General features: G+C 38.5%; 1 protein-coding gene across 13 annotated transcripts in view; it reads left to right on the forward strand.

Moving 5' to 3' along the window:
• The window catches only part of SIPA1L1 (signal induced proliferation associated 1 like 1), a 199885-nt gene that overhangs the window by 172916 nt on the left and 9123 nt on the right, over positions 1 to 17846 (forward strand). For all 13 annotated transcript variants that reach the window (XM_064424423.1, XM_064424430.1, XM_064424422.1 and 10 more), the window contains 5 exons: positions 3354 to 3478; positions 6161 to 6279; positions 8554 to 8993; positions 14821 to 15060; positions 16133 to 16298. In XM_064424423.1, the coding sequence (XP_064280493.1) occupies positions 3354 to 3478; positions 6161 to 6279; positions 8554 to 8993; positions 14821 to 15060; positions 16133 to 16298 (1090 nt within the window). The remainder of the gene's footprint in view (positions 1 to 3353; positions 3479 to 6160; positions 6280 to 8553; positions 8994 to 14820; positions 15061 to 16132; positions 16299 to 17846) is intronic.

Genomic DNA, 17846 nt, shown 5'->3' on the forward strand with positions numbered 1-17846 from the left:
GGCTTTGATTCATGACACTACCAGGCCTGTTCTGGTCATTGTTTAAGTTTGTGCTTAAGTCCTCCTGACATTAGGAGATTTGCTCTTAAACCTGTTCAACTTCGCTGTGAGGAAACACTAGAGATAGGTGTATCCAGGGCTCTGCAGCTGGAAAAAGGCACTTACTCTGTAGACTTTGTCTCATTCACATCACACCAAAAGGATTTCTGTGTTACCTTGAATTCTGATGAGTAGCTCGTGCTCCCATTTTCGTGTGCTCTTTTCCAGCTACGTCATTTGCACTACAAAAAAGGTATTGCTGCCATATGTCCTTAGACCATCACAACCATAACTGCTTGAGTAAGAAAGGATTTTCAGACGTACTTGAAGATTTATTTTGAATTGTCCTCAGAGCACACCAGCACCAATCCCAACCCTTCTGCATCTTTCAAGTTAATTATAAGCATGTGTTCACTACAGCATTCTTCAAGCATTTTGAAATTTCAGCAAAGAGATGTGTCCTAGAAGTCCTGACTATACTGTCATTTTGGAGTTGAAGTTTTAATTCGGTGCAAGGAAAGACAGTTTAAATGGAATAATGAAAGAAGCAATTAATACGTGAACTTTGTGTGTTCTTTACTGGATGCTCTTTAGAAAAAACCCCAATTTCTTAAGTCAAATTATTTTATTATTCTGTTGTATTCCTATAAGAAAAGCAGTTTGCCTCTCATGCTGTCCTTGTACACATGAATCATACTTACTCAGGATTTCCCAAACATCTGCCTAAATGGTAAACATGTAAAGGCGGAATGGAGAGCATGAAAAATGTGATTGTGAAGGGATGTTTTCCTTGCCTCAAGAAGCAATTTAATGTCTGTCCCTTTACTAAAAGCCTATGCAGTTCCATGTTCATCTTCTGTTGAGATTGGTCTGAAAGAGCAAGTTCAGGGCAGCTCTGCAGCTATGTTTGGTATCCCAGGTAGGGCTGGTCAGCATTACCCAGGATGTGTTGTTAAATTAGGGGAGAGAAATCGTAACATTGAGTTTTTAAGATGTTAGAAAGAGTGATGGGCTGGAGTAAGGGCCATTACACAGTGAGACAATTGGAAGGTTTGTGAAATTTAACTGACCAGAAGAATAGGTGAGTCCAGCCTCCATCAGATACAAGCAGTAATTGCTGCCTCTAGATTATTGATCCATATCCTAAACTGGGTTTAGGCAAAAACTTCACTGCCTTCAGGAATATCCAGATTGATCTTGATGTGTATATGTGTGTTCTGTACAGTTACACTGTGTTTGTGTGTTTGCTATTGCATTGACAATAAGTTATTGTAGAAAGTAAAATTTAATAATGCATAGACAGCCTACATACATATTAACACAGTGGAGGTTAGGTAAGAGGACATCACAAGAGAAAGCAGAATATTGATGCAGTGCAACTTCATTGTACCAAGATTTGTTTGGGGTTTAGCTTTTTCTTTTAGATACCAGCTTGTAGTTATTTTATCATTAAAATATATTCTTCCCATGAGAGTTTGTTTACAAACTTTAAAAGTTAGACCACAGATCAGTGTTTAAGAAATCAATCACCTTTGAAATGCTGTATTTAGACTTTTTATACATATCTTGAATTGGCATTGAAGTCATGTTTAAGAGAAATCCTACTTAGTCTGTGTGAATAGAAAAGGAAAAATGTTACTTTTTGCATAATTTCAATGTAAATTGTTTATATTCAGAAGGCAGATATATACAGGTTTTCCTTACTTTTTAAAATTCATCAAAATGTATGCTGACTGTATCAGGGAGTGAACAAAAGGGAGGTATGATCACATTTGGGTGAATTTTTAGAAGGCTGAAATTTCAATATGTACTGCCCATTACAAACGTGTTCCAGCTGCCTGTCTTTGAGCATGGGAGTGGGATTTTCTTCTTCTGAGCCATATAATGTTGCTGTGGTGGGTTCATTTGAGTTAATCAAGTGTGTGAACTTCAAGTAGGATAATGACATTGAGCTTGTTCTGACAGCTGGGAAGGTGTATTATGTTGGAGGTTGTGTGGGGCAGTCTGTAGCTCATGGAGTGAGTAGACAGCACAGCTGGGCTATTTTATTTTCTCTCATTTTATTAGACATTACAGACAGAGAAACTCATTGATATAGAGATGCTATATCAACTTGTAATTCTTTTGTGTGCTATTCTTTGCATGTAGTTGAAGGATTTTCTTTTTCCTTCAGGTCATATCTGATTAAAATAAAAATCTCAGAAATGCATTATTCTTGATGAATTCTTAATGATTGATCTGCTATTTCTGAACCCAGCTATAATTCTTGCAGACTTTTAAGTGATTTATATGTAACACAGAACTGTAGATTTCAAGTCTTACAGGCTTTTAGGCATATGAGGTATGTAGGCTCACTATGGCACATGGACAGTCTCTTGTGTCTCTTGTCATTACCTTGATCTCCTTGAGTTTACTGTGTCTTTATTGATCTTTCTGAAATCCATCTGCCTATTTTGATAGGATTTACAAAGTCCATTGATCAGAGTTTTCATTTTGCTCTGTATACTTTCTTTTACAGCAATAGGTGTATGTCTCACTACTTTCTCACAGCTATATTTAGTTTGCACTAATCCGCTCAAATAATTTTATGATCAAATAACGTAAGAATTTACAGGATTTATATAACCCCAGGGTTTGGGAATCCATGTTCAACAGTCAACTTTATAGAGGCTTATTTAAAATATTTGGCAGTGTTAATATTGTCCCAAACAAATCCATGTTGTTGGCATATATGTCTGCATCACTCTCTTGTTGGAACCTAGGGAAGTGGCTGAGATACATGGGATTGTCCCAACAAACTTTCTGATGCTTTCTTTGACTAGTTGAGGTAATGCTTTGAGGTAGTTGAAAGGATCTGATCTTCCCCCAATAAACACACCTCATTCTCTTATGTAGTTTTTATCCAAACTTATACATTTTACTCACTGTGTTGAGTTTTCTATTACCATGTAACAGTCTGGTCACCTTTTCATGTAAACATCTGTGTAAATAAAAACTCATAATTTTCTTTCTTGATGTTTTGATCTGTTTTTTTTTTTTCAATTGTAGCATTGTAACCAGTTGTTCTTGCCCAAGGATGCTCAATAAATTAATGTGTATTGTAATTGTATGCATTAAGGCTGGTAAAAGGGACTGGGGAGCTACCACAGAAATGAAATGACAAAGCATTATAAATCCTCAAGCATTTTGCTATGCGTTGGTTTGCCCTGTTATTTGACACTGGCTTCGTAAAAATCCCTTTTTTCCCTTTTTCCACTTGTGTGAGGTTTATGCACATTTAAAATGCTTATCTGCTTTGTGTTTGGGGAGAACAGGTTTGGAATTAGCCGCAGATCCCCCGCTTCCATTGACAGGCAGAACACGCAGTCGGACACGGGCGGCAGCGGCAAGTCCACGCCCAGCTGGCAGAGGAGCGAGGACAGCATCGCTGACCAGCTGGGTACGTACGGGCTCTGCTCGGGCCTCAGGGTGGCTTTGGCCGTGCCTCTCCTGGCACAGAGCCCTCTTAAGCACAGTGTTTTCAGCAGCTTTCAAAGTTAGCCTTGCTCATTGGGATGAATAATTAGGTCTGGAGCATGCACTGAAGCATGTGCAGTCTGCTTCCTTGAGACCTGGGAGTATCACCTGAGGAAGAACTGATTTCATTTCCTTATTTGATTGTGGGATTAAATCTGCCTTAATGCTCTTACTCTGAAACATTCTGTCCTTTTAGAAGCAGCTGGGCAGACACACTTATTAATTTGTCTTGCTGCTGAGGACTTGTTTGACCTTACCTGCTCTCCTGAGTGCCTTGGCTTAGTTCAATGTTTCCTTAGTTGGCTGAAGTGCTTGTGATGCTTCCTTTTCATATGGTGCTATATAAATGCAAATTGATTGTTTGATCATTGAAGCTATAAAAACACCATGTATAAAATGGAAAAAATGCAATTAAAGTTTAAATAGCAAAGTAAATCTATAAGCAGGTAATCACCTTCCACAAATGTATACATTTTCATTGCACGTGGCAATTAAGCTGTCAGCTGAGGGAACACGTTAACTACATAAAACAGCTAGGAACTGATAATTTATATTGTTAGGCCTTCGCTTGAAGCTCTTGCACATAGACCTTTTGCTACAGCTATGGCTTGACTTGAAAGGATTACCAGTAAGACTGACACCAGTGAAAATGTCCTATCTACAAACAGCAGTTTTCCAGCATGATGACCCTGTCCAAGGTTGCTAGATTGTGTTTCTCTAATTTTTTTTACCCTAGATTAGACAATTCCCTACTTTGTTATTGCATGACTTTACTGCATCACTGTACAAATGGTCTAATGTTCAAGGGAGAATACACTTCAGTGACATGAGGAATTTAAGGCATATGCTGCCAGCCTCTGGTTCTGAAGATGTTCTTGGTTCACACACCTTCACAACCTCAGTGAGCTGTGCCTTGTTATCAAAGCCATCTGTCAGTCCCTCCCTCACAACTCCCCCCATACTTCTCAGTAAAAAACTGTGATTATACTAATCTGCAGTTCTCATTTTGACAGAACAATTTTAATCACATATGTTTTGAAGCTGTGTGATGGTAATGACACATGTAAAAATGATCTTTTGCTCAGCATTACTTTTGCAGACCAACAGCTGAGTGTTGGTGCTGGCACTGAGTGGAGCTGCCAACAAGTTCTGTTCTACAGTGTCAGGTGTCAAGATATTAGCAAAATAAATAAAGCCATAAAGAACAGGAAAAATTGCAGGGTAGGAGAGATGACTCCAGCATTTGGAAAAGGATGAGAAATGCACAGTGACATGAAATGCCTGTGTTTTATCTCTTGTGTATTGTCCTGCATTCATAGAATTGGAAGCTGCATCTCTGATCGGAGACTTTATTGTCAGTCTGGTGAATGTAGGTGAAAGTTTAGTTTTTGACAAATAAGTACATTTCCACTTGGGATAATCTGTCTCAGGGTAAATAAGGCTTTAGGTGTAGTGAATCCACACACTGACACCTTCCTGGCCTATCCTTTGCTACAGAACACCTTTGTTCTGTGTTCACCAGCACTGCTAGCTACCACTTGCCAGGGGAAATCAAGTTAGATGATATTACTACTGGTATTATGATTATTCTTCATAAAAAAAAGTCACAGCTTTTATTTGTTTTTTAAAAAGTTCATGATGCTGCAGATCAAGATGAACAAACTGCAGCTGTGGTGGAGAAAACACTGCTGTTTACAATGGATATTGTTAAGTATTTGATATTTGTCAGCACACAGTCTACTTAAAAGGAACATTTTTAGAAGTGCAGAATATATGTAGAAGTATATGTAAAAACTCATAACTGAGAGAGATTCTTTTAACATACTGACCTTGGACTCTGAGAAGGCGATTACCTACCTAACAGGGTGTGCCTGAACACCCTCTAGACCTTCACAGTTATCTCCAGGGAAAATAAGTTTTATTGGAAAAGTGCATTCCTCTGAGTGTTCATGTAAGATGAGTGATTTGACTTCCATTCACTTTTGTCAGGTTTAGTTTAGTAAGTATTCCTTTTGTACATCTATGCAGTTTACACATTCACAGCCAGCAGTGTTTAAGATAGTATTATGTCAAGAGGTTTTTTTTTTTCTTTTGCACTCTCTTAAATTAGAAAATGTTTATTTAACTCAGCTTTGGTGAGAAATATATGTAGTAGTTGTACTGAGGGAAATGGATTCATTTAAGTGATCACTGTAGACTTACTATTGTCCTGCCTTGCACAGAATGCCAATTAAGGAAATGTGAGTGAGTCTTTTAAATCCCTTGTCAGCAGGTATCAAGCATTTAGAGATCCAATGTCAATACCCTGTAGAGTGAACAGTCTGCTGTTCAAATGCTCTGATACAGTGCTGTTGGACAGTGGGGACATGATACTGTTCAGGTTGTTCTGACAAAAGTCAGAATGGTGGCAGCTGGTTTTTCCTGAAGCCTTAATGATTTACACCAGGCAGGAATGGGCCCTTACTTCCTCTCCTGTGTTCTTTCACAATCTGTACCTGGTTTTGGCTAAGGCAGTGTTGGAAGAAGTGCAGTGTAAAACAAGGTTAGATGTTTTCTTAGCTTGTAGCACTGCTCTCTCAGTCCACGGGTGTGTGCTGTGTTGCAGAGCCAACGTGCCATCTCCCAGCAGTCTCAAAAGTATTGCCATCCTTCCGAGAGAGCCCCAGTGGAAGACTGATGAGACAGGATCCCGTGGTACACTTGTCTCCAAACAAGCAGGGTCATGTAAGTTATCCAAAAAAAGGAATTCTTTATTGTTTTGCTTTTGCTCCACAAGCTCTTGATACCAAAGTGTTGTTCAAAATTATATTTAGAGTGTCAATTAAAAAAAAAATTTTAAATCCTGTTTCCCGCTAGAACATGGAGGATGCAGCAGAGCAGGCCTGTTGGTGCCTATATCCTACAGCACAGTGTACTGAGATATTTACTAGTTAATAAAGATTTGCTGCCAGGTGAACAGCAACCTCTTGTCTGTTAGCTTGTGAGAAGTAAAGGATTAGTAGAAATTTGCAGAGCTATTCCTAGACTTCACATGTAAGACTTAGTTTAACTAGTGTATCTTCTAATGCAATGGCCAGAAAGCTGCTGCTTTGAGACAGAATGGTGATTTTGGTTTTGTATTTTCTCCTTTTTCATAGCATAGCTTGTACACTGTCTCCTGGAATCCTGCTGAAAAAAACTTACTTGTTTTATTTGTCTTGAAGTTCTAAATAGTAAATTCTGTCTGTCTCTGCAGAATTAACTACTCATACCTTTGTGGAGACTGTCACTTCCCAATTTGTATAAAGAGAGATAGATAAATACAGTGAAGTTCATGAATTTAAAATGTATTTGAAATTATTGAAGTCACTGTAATAAAAGAAGTACACTTTAAGCTTTAAATTACTCAGTAAGCTGTATTACTTTTTATTTGTACAGCAAGCTAAAATGCAGTTGTCTTGCATGATGTTACTGAAAGTATTACTTGCATTTATTTAGATGTGTGAAAGCCTTTAATTGGTTCCAAGTCTTTAATTTGCTCCTGCTTGCCACCATTATTCTTTCAATGAAATTGGCGGTGTTGCTTTTAGATTATTAATTCATAATAACACATTTATTATTTAAAGAAGAAAACACCAAAGAAACCCAAAGAGTAACATACCTGTCTTTGTATTCTTAGAAGCACAGACTAGTTTTTAAATTTAGATTGACCTGTTTTTCATGAGATGTATTTGACTGCATAGTGATGTAGTACATAACTCATTAGCTTGAGTGCCAAGTGCAATACTGGAATTATTAATGCTTGCATTCTTCTGGTTTAGTCATTGTTAAAGTCAATCTTTATTATTTGGACAGATGGATGGGCAAGTGATGAAGTTCTTAATGAAGAAAAGTAACTTTAATTGGAGATAACTAGGAGTCCAGATCAACTTCATATTCCCCCATTTTCTTTTTTTATATTAAATAAAGACATGGATGCTGATGATTCCTTGTTTTCAGTATGCATCTGTTCCCCATTTCCTTCTGAAAACAGAAGCAGTATCTATTTTTTATATTTGTCTAGGGTCTCTATGTCTGTTCAGAAAAATGGGTAGACAAATAGAAAACTTTTATGTCTCCTTTCCATCAATTCCCGTTTTCCCAGGCTGTGTAGAACTCCAGCAGGTCTGTTGCCTGCTACTAATTTCTGATTCTGTAGATGATCAGAACATAGATAAGTTCAGTAGAATTCAAATGGATATAAATACCCCAAAGGTAGGTGAGCTACTGAGCAGTAAGTGTATGACAAAAAAATTATTCTTGAAATGGGATATTCCATGACTGAAATTAAGGACATTCAGTTTCTTTATAATAGTGGTCTGTAACCAAGGACAGGACACACAAACCAGCCAGGCACTGACATGACCTGATGGAATAATTTAGAAGCATTACATTAAAGCTTCTTTTCACGCAGCTGCTCTGCTTTTTGGAAAACAATTTCACATTAGTTAAATGATGGTTCACTGGTCATTTGCAAAGGACATTCCTGCTGAGGAGGAAAGAGGAGGAAAAGAAGTGGCTATGCTCTTCTTTGACTTTTTGATAGGCAATGGGATTACTAAAATAGCATTCACTTTCTGTGGATTGGTTATGTTTCATGATCTAAAACATTGCAGTCTTAAGATTAGAATATTTTTAATTATTGTAGTTACAAACCAAGTCAAAGTCTGCATAGTTCAGCCAATTTCATTGGACTGGGCTGAGCAGAACTATGCTTGAAAGGAATCGCTGCAGGGTCTTTTGGGACAAAATATAATGGACTCAGGCTTTCCCTGCTTTCCAAATCCATAAGAAAAGGTTTTTTATCTGCACCCAGCACAGAGGATGCGGATTTTATTGGAATCCAATTTTTAGAGTTTATTAGTCTCCTGAGTGTATCTATCCAATACCTCCAGGTAGGAGAGCTCCTACTGTACAGTGGTGGCATTTGTAACCCTTTATTTCCTCTTCATTGTCATAATTTTGTCATTTCTTCTGTAGTCTGATAGCCACTACTCCAGCCATTCCAGCAGCAATACACTCTCCAGCAATGCCTCCAGTGCTCACAGCGATGAGAAGTGGTATGACAGCGGGGAGCGCACGGAGTCGGAGCTGAACAGCTACAACTACCTTCAGGGGACGTCCGCGGACAGCGGCATCGACACCACGTCCTACGGCCCCAGCCACGGCAGCACCGCCTCCCTGGGCGCTGCCACGTCGCCCCGCACGGGGCTCACCAAGGAGAAGGTGGCCCCGCTGTGGCACAGCTCCAGCGAAGTGGTCTCCATTGCAGACAGGACATTAGAAAAGGACAGCCACATGGACCGGAAAGCTGAATCTTCACTCAGCCTGGATATTCACAGCAAGAGTCAGCCAGCCTCCAACCCTCTCACAAGGGAGAACAGTGCTTACAGTTTAAGTGATGCTGTCTCACATACAAGGTAATTTTCACCTCTTGTATGATTGCCCCCCCCCCCCCCCCCCCCCCAATATTTTCCCATTCTCACTCTCTAACCTTTCAAAAGTGAGAAGTTCTCACTAAGTTCTGCTTACGTTAATCAGTGTTTTGAAAGATTTCACTGTGCAGAATGCTTGAAAATTAAGACCCCGTTTAGTCTTCACATCTACTACTCTTTATAGTACTAAAAGTCTTTAAGAGCATACTCTCTGCTAAACTGCTGCTACTGAACTATGCGTAAGACAGACGTGTCTGATGTGTTCATGGGAAATACCTTGTAACAACTGCAGTTCGTGTGTAGATCAGGAAGGAGATCTCCCCATGTTATTAATGAACAGTTTAGTACTGGGTTTATTCTTACTCTTGCAAGTACTCATTTCAGATGTTTTGCATTTCTTTCCCCCATCTTTGTGTTTGGACATCTGCTCGCAAGTGGTATGATCAATAATGAGTGCAATTTGCTTGGGAGTGCTACCATGTAGATCTTAATCTCATTCTGCTGCAAGCTTGTGGATATGACAGGTCAGAGTCACCTTCCCTCTCTCCCTCAGTTTTGCCACTTGTAAAATCAGCAATATCAAGTATGTGTGTAATGTGCTTAAACACCTCAAATGGAAGATACCCACTTTACAAGTTAGTTGGTGCTGCTAAAAGCAGAAAATATTTTAGACCATTTTCCTAACCCATTTTCCAAGAAGTATTCAGTGTGCTTTTAAAAAAATATTCCTACTCTGTCGTACTAGCAACAAGAACAAAAACATAGGTCTTTCAAGGGAGGATGTGGGATCATCGTAATTTGTTTGCCTTGTGGAGCTTGACTGTTGCATTTTTATTCTTAAAGCACGTCTGTTTTGAGTGTGTAGCAAAAATACCTGCAGACTGGAAGTTCAAACCAATTTCTGGTAATTGTCTTGAACAAAACCACTGTGCAAGACTAGATGTTTGAGAACAGTTCATTAACTCCTCATACAGTAGCTGCAAATAAGGGGTTGTCATAGAGACTGTAATGGTCTCCATGTGTTTGTCATGGTAATTCTGACTTAGTAATCCATTAATGGTGTTCCCACTCTGGTTTATTCCCTCTCTTCTTTGGCCATTTTTGGCACCAAAGCTCACGCTCAGTTGATAGAAATCCCACCCAGGTGTCTGGGACTGGTGTGTTTCCAGTAGCTGCATATGCATGAAGGACTTGAGCAAGTCTGGAGAAGGCACTCTGCAGAGGGACTTACCTAGATTTCTGGCATGTTTCCCTTTCTTGAAGTTAAAAAGTCTGTATGATGTTTGTCTGCAGTGTTACACTTTTTATTTTAAGATAAGCATGTTTTATGTGCATTTTTAAACATTCAGTAGAATTTCCCACATGTCCTGCAGTACTTGTCTTAATGTAACTGGAAGTGACATCAAGTGTTGAGATTATTATACAAAATGCTGATTGCAATAAAGTTAGTAGCATTGTCATTGGGAAGGATTTTTTCTGAAGCCACTAAAAGAACTCTGGAAAATTTATGTAAGTCTTCAAAGCTTTATTGTAAAAGCCTAATGGAACGGTGTCTTTGTATATCTGAGGTTCTGGTTTTCTTCTTCCAGCACCAAATAGGGTTAGTTCCCTAGAAAAGCTTGAGAAAATTTTATAGAAAGAAACACTTTGCAGGGCAGGCACACCATGACAGTTCTCTTCTCCCATGAATATACTTTGCAACATGACTGCAAACCCGTGTCTAGGTTGTTGTCTCATTATTTATTACATTTTAACATCGTGTCTCCAAACACGGAGTTTTCTCTAGTTGGTGTGGATTAATTAACATAATGTTTCTCTGATCGTATTGAAATTATTCTCCTTGTCATTTTGGGGCTGTCACTGAAATTCCAGATAAAGGTTTCCTGGGCTTTATTCTGGAGAAAAGAGTTGAGGTTTCTTTTGGCCAAGTTTCATTTAAACCAGAGATGTTAATAATGCAGCTCTTTGCAAAAAGGCGTAGTAGCAGTTTGTACAACATGATACTTGAGAAATGCAGAAATACTTGCACATACATTGTTTGTTGTGGCAGATTATAAACAGATTGACTCACGTTCCTTTTTTATTACTTATTATTTTTGAAGACTAGAGCATGTGTTTGATGCCTCACAAAGGCACAGTCTAGGATAAAAAGCTTTGACTTGGTTTCGTGTGGCATCCTCGGTTGGTGGTTGCACACCGAACAGCAGTGGAACCCAAGGTCATCCAGCTATTTGCTCCCAACTCTTTTCTCATTGCTTCTTCTGTGGAGGCACAAAAGCTTGGAGCTGGAAGCTGGTTAAAGTGGCACTTCCAAAAGACAAGCACAGATTGTGGAGATTATTATGAAGATGCCTGCTTCAAGGAGGTGAAGGAGGGAAGACGAAAGAAAGATTCTGAACAGGCTACTTTTCATGAGAAATGAACAGCTTAATTGGTGTGTTTCTCTATCAACTTCTAAATTGCTATCCTTTGTTGCTTCTCACTTTTTTATCTTTTGCCTGTGGATGCCATAATGTCTGGAATGTCTTTAAAATTAGGTTTCTGAGCAAGAAGAAAAGGAATATGGCCCTAAAAAGATCTCTGTGACAAAAGAAAAGAAAATAACTACAAATTAGAGTGTTTGTGTCTGTAGAAGACAAGAGTGATAATTACTGCTCAGATCATTTAATGGTGCATAAAAGAACTTGTACCTGAGAACTGGTGGCAAAATGTAAATTATAGTGATTAACTTTTATAGCAGAGCTTCTGGCTGGGTTTTATTTTTCTTTTCCACCCCCATTCCCAAAGTCCTTCCTGATGATGGTGCAGATTTCTCATAGCATCCCAGGAGAACTGCATTATGTAGGCCAGTAATTATACGGAATCATTATAGCTGAATGTCATTAAATGAAGCAGTATGTGCTGATGGCATGAATTCCTTACAAAAAAAAATTAAATCAAACTTTCATTTCTACCCAAGCTATACAGCTTCTTACAGTGGTCTTACCAAAAATTAAAAGGATAATCTTGACTATTTGTAATCAAATACATTTTTCATTAATTCTGATTATTTTAAGGTACTTGAAATATTATTTATTGTGGAGTGCTTTTATAAATGGCTCATCTGAAATTCTTGCAGAGAGTCATGTAGTATTTGAATGTTTTTATAATTCAGTCCTTGGTGTCTCAATAATTGAGGTGGGAGATAGGGGACCATTAGTGACCGTCTCTGAGTCCTTCGAAAGAGGACTGATTCTCTTCCAGGTAAAACTCAGCTGGTTTAGGTATCTGTTGCAGTATGATGAACAGCGTGCTTCCTGGTGTCAAATATTCTAATAACTTTCCATCACTACCATAGTGATTGAGCTCTGATTTAGTTCCTGTTGAGTATATCCAAAGCCTTTTGCTCTCCCAGATATGCCCTCATTTAACAATTGTGTCTCTTTGCCTGTCAGTGTCCTGTTGGCCTGCGTTTACTGGTAGGGTGAAAAGCTTCAGTCATATTCAGAGTTCTGTGCACAGTCTTGAAGCAGAATATCCTCTCAAAAATACTATATTGTAAAAACCACACCTCAAAATATGCAATGCACCTTAAAGAAAACTGTATTTTAAATTGTATGCTAATTTTACTAGCATTTACCAGGCTGCTCTTGGCGCCTATTATATTATGCATATTATAATAAATATTCAAATACTAATACTAAAATGCACAATGTGTATTTATAGTATGTTATATAATAAATGTTATACATATGCATTTTATATAAATTTTATGTCAAGCATAATTAACATAATTGTTGCCTTCTTTCCCCAGTAACATTAAGGATCAACACCAGTAGCCTATCTGGAGCTGGATATTTATTTGTACTGGTTTTTATTAACAAACTATTTGTCACAACCAGCACTTCCTCGAGAAATACCTGATGGGTTGAAGAATTCTGAAGTGCGGACAGAGATTCCTTTCTCCTTACACTGAAGCAGATTTTTCTGCTCCTTGAGTGTATTTAGGAGGGGGTGAAACTGGTGGTTTATACTGTGGTAGTGATACCTTACAGATGGGTTGGTTTACTCAGCATGGGTAGGAGATTTTTTTTTCAGTATTGGAAGAGACAAAAGGGGAATGAAGAAAAATGTACTGCCTATTCCCCAACCCTTAATTTTCTCTGCTTTCTTGCTGTAAATTATGCTTGCCTTTTGTCTGTTACAAATATGAAGGTGGTGCTGTGTAGCACCAAATATATGGGATTGATGGACAGGAAAATATCTTCCTGTGTTTTCTCAGTCTGCTGTCTTTTTTATAGGCCTTTCAAATGTAGAGATGAAGGGAAGGAAGAAATAAAAGTCTTTAATACAAAATCTGTATTATTGTAATTTAATTTGTATGCAAATGGAGAGGTGCATCTTGCCCCTGGTGTGATGCCCCTGGGCTGCAGTAGGAGGCTACAGTCCACCCAGGCTGTTCATCAAGCCCACAGCACTTCAGTGCTAGGAATTGTGGTGCTTAACTTGAGCCACGTGAAAATGAAACAGATTTCAGGGTGATTCTTTTGAGTCCATCTGTTGTCAATGAAGAGAGAGAAGAAACTCCAAAGCATTAATTCTCCCTGCATATCTGAGATACCTAATTTGAGACAAGTAGAACTAACTCCTTGGGATATTTCTTCATTGACTACTACAACAGGAGCCAGACAAGTGGCATAAATTAGATAACTGACTGCTTAAGATTAAATGTAGGTGGTATTATTTTCCCAGGTGGCAACATAAATTTCACCTTAAGTTCTTTTTTTTTCTGTTTCACTAAGAGGGTTAGATGTGAAAATGCATTGTATTATTAAAAGATTGAGGAAGAATTTTCTGCTGTGCAAAGGAAGAAGAGACTATTCTGTGACTTTATTTAGCCTTCCAGCTAATTTTTATTCCTCAGTCAGAAACTGTTCTTTACCATGGGGCCATCTGTTTCAAGTTCCTTCACTGCAGTGTTGGATTCAGGGATGCAAATGCGGCTAAGTTGTGTAGAGAGCTGGTAGAAAACTGGTCTCCAGATATGTAATGCTGTTTCAATATTAAAGCTGTACACAGTGATTTCCTGTTATGGTGCTTACAGATGACTGACCTTTTAAAGTTGTTGCAGTAAATATTGTCTAAGGCCTAGCACTCCTCATAGGAAGCAGTTCCATCACATTTGAGCATTAGCATAACTAAAGAGTATCTTCCTTCTGAAGCCCCTCGCCTTCTCCCAACAAGCTGCAGTTGGTCTTCCCAGCTCCATTTTCTGTCTTGACAAACGGTGATATATGTTAGAGACCTACTCAAACTTCTCAATTTGGTTTGTTTTTTTTTTTTTTTTTCCCTTGCAAATGCTAAATAAATGCTTTTCAGGTAAAATTAGGGAAGCCCTATTTTGAGAGCTGTATTAGTTTCTTCTTCAGTTTGTTTTGGAGTCTTAAAGAGATGTTTCTTCTTGCTTATGTTCAAAATATGTTTTCTTTTAAAGCCAGGAATTCCAGCAACAATTTGGACTTTGGTTCTTTTTTGCTAATTCAACTAAAATCTTATTTTTTACTTTTAAACTGCCTAATGACAGTTTCCCATTTTGTGAAGGGTGGTTGTATTGTATACTTAGAGGTTGCTTGCAAAATTTTTCCATTACTATGTGTGGTGTTTTTAATGACACATTGGTGGAAGTCTCTTAAGAAGAGCAAACTGGTTTTGCTACTCTATCTCCTGTTGATAAGAATAACATCTTGTGCCCAGAGTTCTGCTCTAAAATCAATTTAACAAGGCCTGTATACACATATTTGAGGCAATTTTTGTCTTTATGTTCTTCTCCTAGTACCATGAGCTCACGACACTCTGCCAGCCCTGTTGTTTTCACCAGTGCCAGAAGCTCACCTAAAGAAGAGCTTCATTCTGCTACTTCTCCCCAGCTTGCACCTTCTTTCTCCTCTTCCTCTTCCTCCTCGTCTGGTCCTAGGACTTTCTACCCTCGCCAGGGTGCTACTAGCAAGTATCTGATCGGATGGAAAAAGCCAGAAGGGACAATAAACTCAGTGGGCTTTATGGATTCAAGAAAGTAAGACTGGCTTTTTTTCTTTTGTTTGATCATTTGCTTTAATTGTAAAAGAAGCATTTTGATCTGTGACAGTTCTCTGTAGAGAAGAGCTCAAGACTTTAATACAATGCTTCAACTTCTGTAGAACTTAATCTCTAATCTAGTCTTCATGGAATATAGTTTAAGTATTTGATAGTTGGCTAATCTCATTCCCTGTTAACTTGTAAAAGTTGGGGGTTTTATCATTTCTAGAAAGCTCTATGGATTTCAGTCCTATTAAAGCTTATCTTTTTTCCGGACTACTTAAAGGTGACTCAAAATGCTATTTGAGCAAATATTAAAAATCCTCTTATTGTAGAGCTTGAGTTTTACTTAAACCTCTCATCCATGTAGTAGTACCGTGCATGTTGTGCATTAACTCTGGCATTCCACATTGCCTTGTTAAAATTGCTGCCAGTATCCAGTCTAACTGGCTTAAAGCTTAAAGCAAGCCAAGATATCTGAGCTTTACAATATGCAAACATCTCTTTTGGAAGAGAAAATGAGAAACAACTTACTAGTGAAAATATTGTTAAGTATGACTCAAAAAGTAAGTAGTTCAGAAAGCCTATTTCAAAGTAATTTATTCAAACCTTCTTGACTGAGTCAGGCACAGTATCCCTAGATGATACCAATAACTGGCTGTCAAAAGGAAATGGTGAAACTTTGTGATAACTACATTATAAAAAGCCAGTTGAAGTATTAAAGAAACTTGGTGATTTGCTACTTATGGGCTTACTGAAGACATGTGTTTTTATGTTTGTATAGAATGCATGTTATTTCAATGGATTCAGTCCCTTATTGGGAAAATGTATCACATTAACCTTTCAATTACTTTATTGTATTGCTAGTTGATGCTTTTAAACAAGCTTAGTGCTTCTACAGGTATCCACTAAGGTGAGTTTCTGCTATAGTAGTGAGACTTCTTCCATCCTCTGTGCCTCTACTTAGTTCTTTGATTTTAAAAACTTGAGGATGCTATAATTCTTGTTTCATTCATACCTCCTGCCCCAGGGCTTTGAGACCTGAATGTGTCTGTTCCGTTTCATTTAAGACGTCACCAGAGTGATGGCAATGAAATGGCCCACCCTCGGCTGCGCGCGTCAGCAAGAGACCTGCGGGCGTCCCCAAAACGAGCCTCCAAGTCCACTGTTGAAGAAGAGCTGAAGAAATTGATAGATCTTGATAGCCCAACACCTGAATCCCAGAAGAATTTTAAGGTATGTTGAAGAGAGAGATAGGATCTTCTCTATTCTCAACACATAGCAGAAAAATAAAATGCGAGGTATTTCCTGAACTCTCATGGTGGACAGAAAATAATCTCTTTGGAACTGATTACTGGAGAGCCGATTTGGTGAAAAGTTTCATTATTACAGTCTCTGCAATGTTATTACAACTTTGTGCCCAAATTTAGAAGACTAATATGCCAAATTGCAAAGAACATTTAGTACTGCTGGGTTATGGAAAATCCTGTAGTGTTGTCTTACATATTTTAACTGTTCTTCTCTGACTGCATCACTAGACAATGACTTACTGACAGTACTGAAATTCCTTGCAAAAAGCACACTTTTATGCCTCACTGATCCTGTTACCAAAAATGATCCCTAAACTTGAGCCTATTTTTTTGCAGAATAGTTAGAAACATTTCCTGATGTGTTTCAAAATACGTTGAATGACATATAAGTGCATGTATTAATTTTTAGAATCCATAATCCGGAAGAGAATGTCTTGATTTCTAGTCTTCATGTACAGCCAGTACTTGTCATCCAGAGCCCAAATTGTTTCCACAGCAACCATGCAGAAGACAGAGCTGTAACTTGGTTTTTTGCTGGTAAAAACCTGAAGTGGCTTGTTAAAGCTTGTAAGTGTGACTTCCATGCACAGATTGTTTAAAATGCTGCTTTTGAGGCCAGAGATGAAAAAACTTGGGTATTGGCAAGATAACATTTTCTTAGGTTTGTGCTAGTTCTGAGGGGAACTGGAACATGGGTGATGCAAATACCTCCTGTTGGTTGTTTTGAGCAAGAGAATTGTTCTCATTCTAAGGTATCTTCCCAAGTTTGCTGTTTTTCTGCTGTGGGGTTAGTGAATCAGTTCTTACCCCGATCTTTATTTCCTGGTTGCACTTTTGATAAATTTCAGCAAGTTAAAAATTTCGTCACACCAATAAATTGCATCTTAAAAGTAAAATGGCATTTTAAAAGTAACTTAGTTCTGCCCACTGTATGACTTGGATTTCATCTTACAGAAAAACTCTTACAGCATAACAATTTTTGACCAAATTTTAAACTGTAAAGAGATGTTATGCCTTAGAGACAGCTATGTTGCTATGGGTTTCATGAAAATCAGTGTCTCTGCTGGTTGGAATGTTCATGATAGCAGTTCTCCAGCACTGGCCTGAGAGTGCAAAACTCCTGATTACCCCAGCATTGCTTTCTCCTGTGTGGAGCATGGAGGAAGTTGGGCTGGTGGTGGGGGTAAGACACAGCTCTCTTATTGATGGGAGTGATTTTGATTCAAATACTTCTGAAGACCCACAGCAGTGGTGGGTGTTCCTCATTGTTCAGTAACAGGAGACTTCTGATTAGCTGGCATTTGCTGGTGCTGTGCCTGCAGGAAGGCAGCCAGTCCTGTGCAATGGGGCAGCTCTGGCTTGTGCAGCATTCGGGCTCTTTCTCTTTCCATTTCCCTGCTACATATCAGCTCTAGACTTAGCAAGGGCTGCCTGAGATTTCCACTTCAAGAGAAGTTTGACAGGTGTCTAAAAG

This window comes from Passer domesticus, chromosome 6, assembly GCF_036417665.1.
Source record: "Passer domesticus isolate bPasDom1 chromosome 6, bPasDom1.hap1, whole genome shotgun sequence".
Taxonomy (NCBI): domain Eukaryota; kingdom Metazoa; phylum Chordata; class Aves; order Passeriformes; family Passeridae; genus Passer; species Passer domesticus.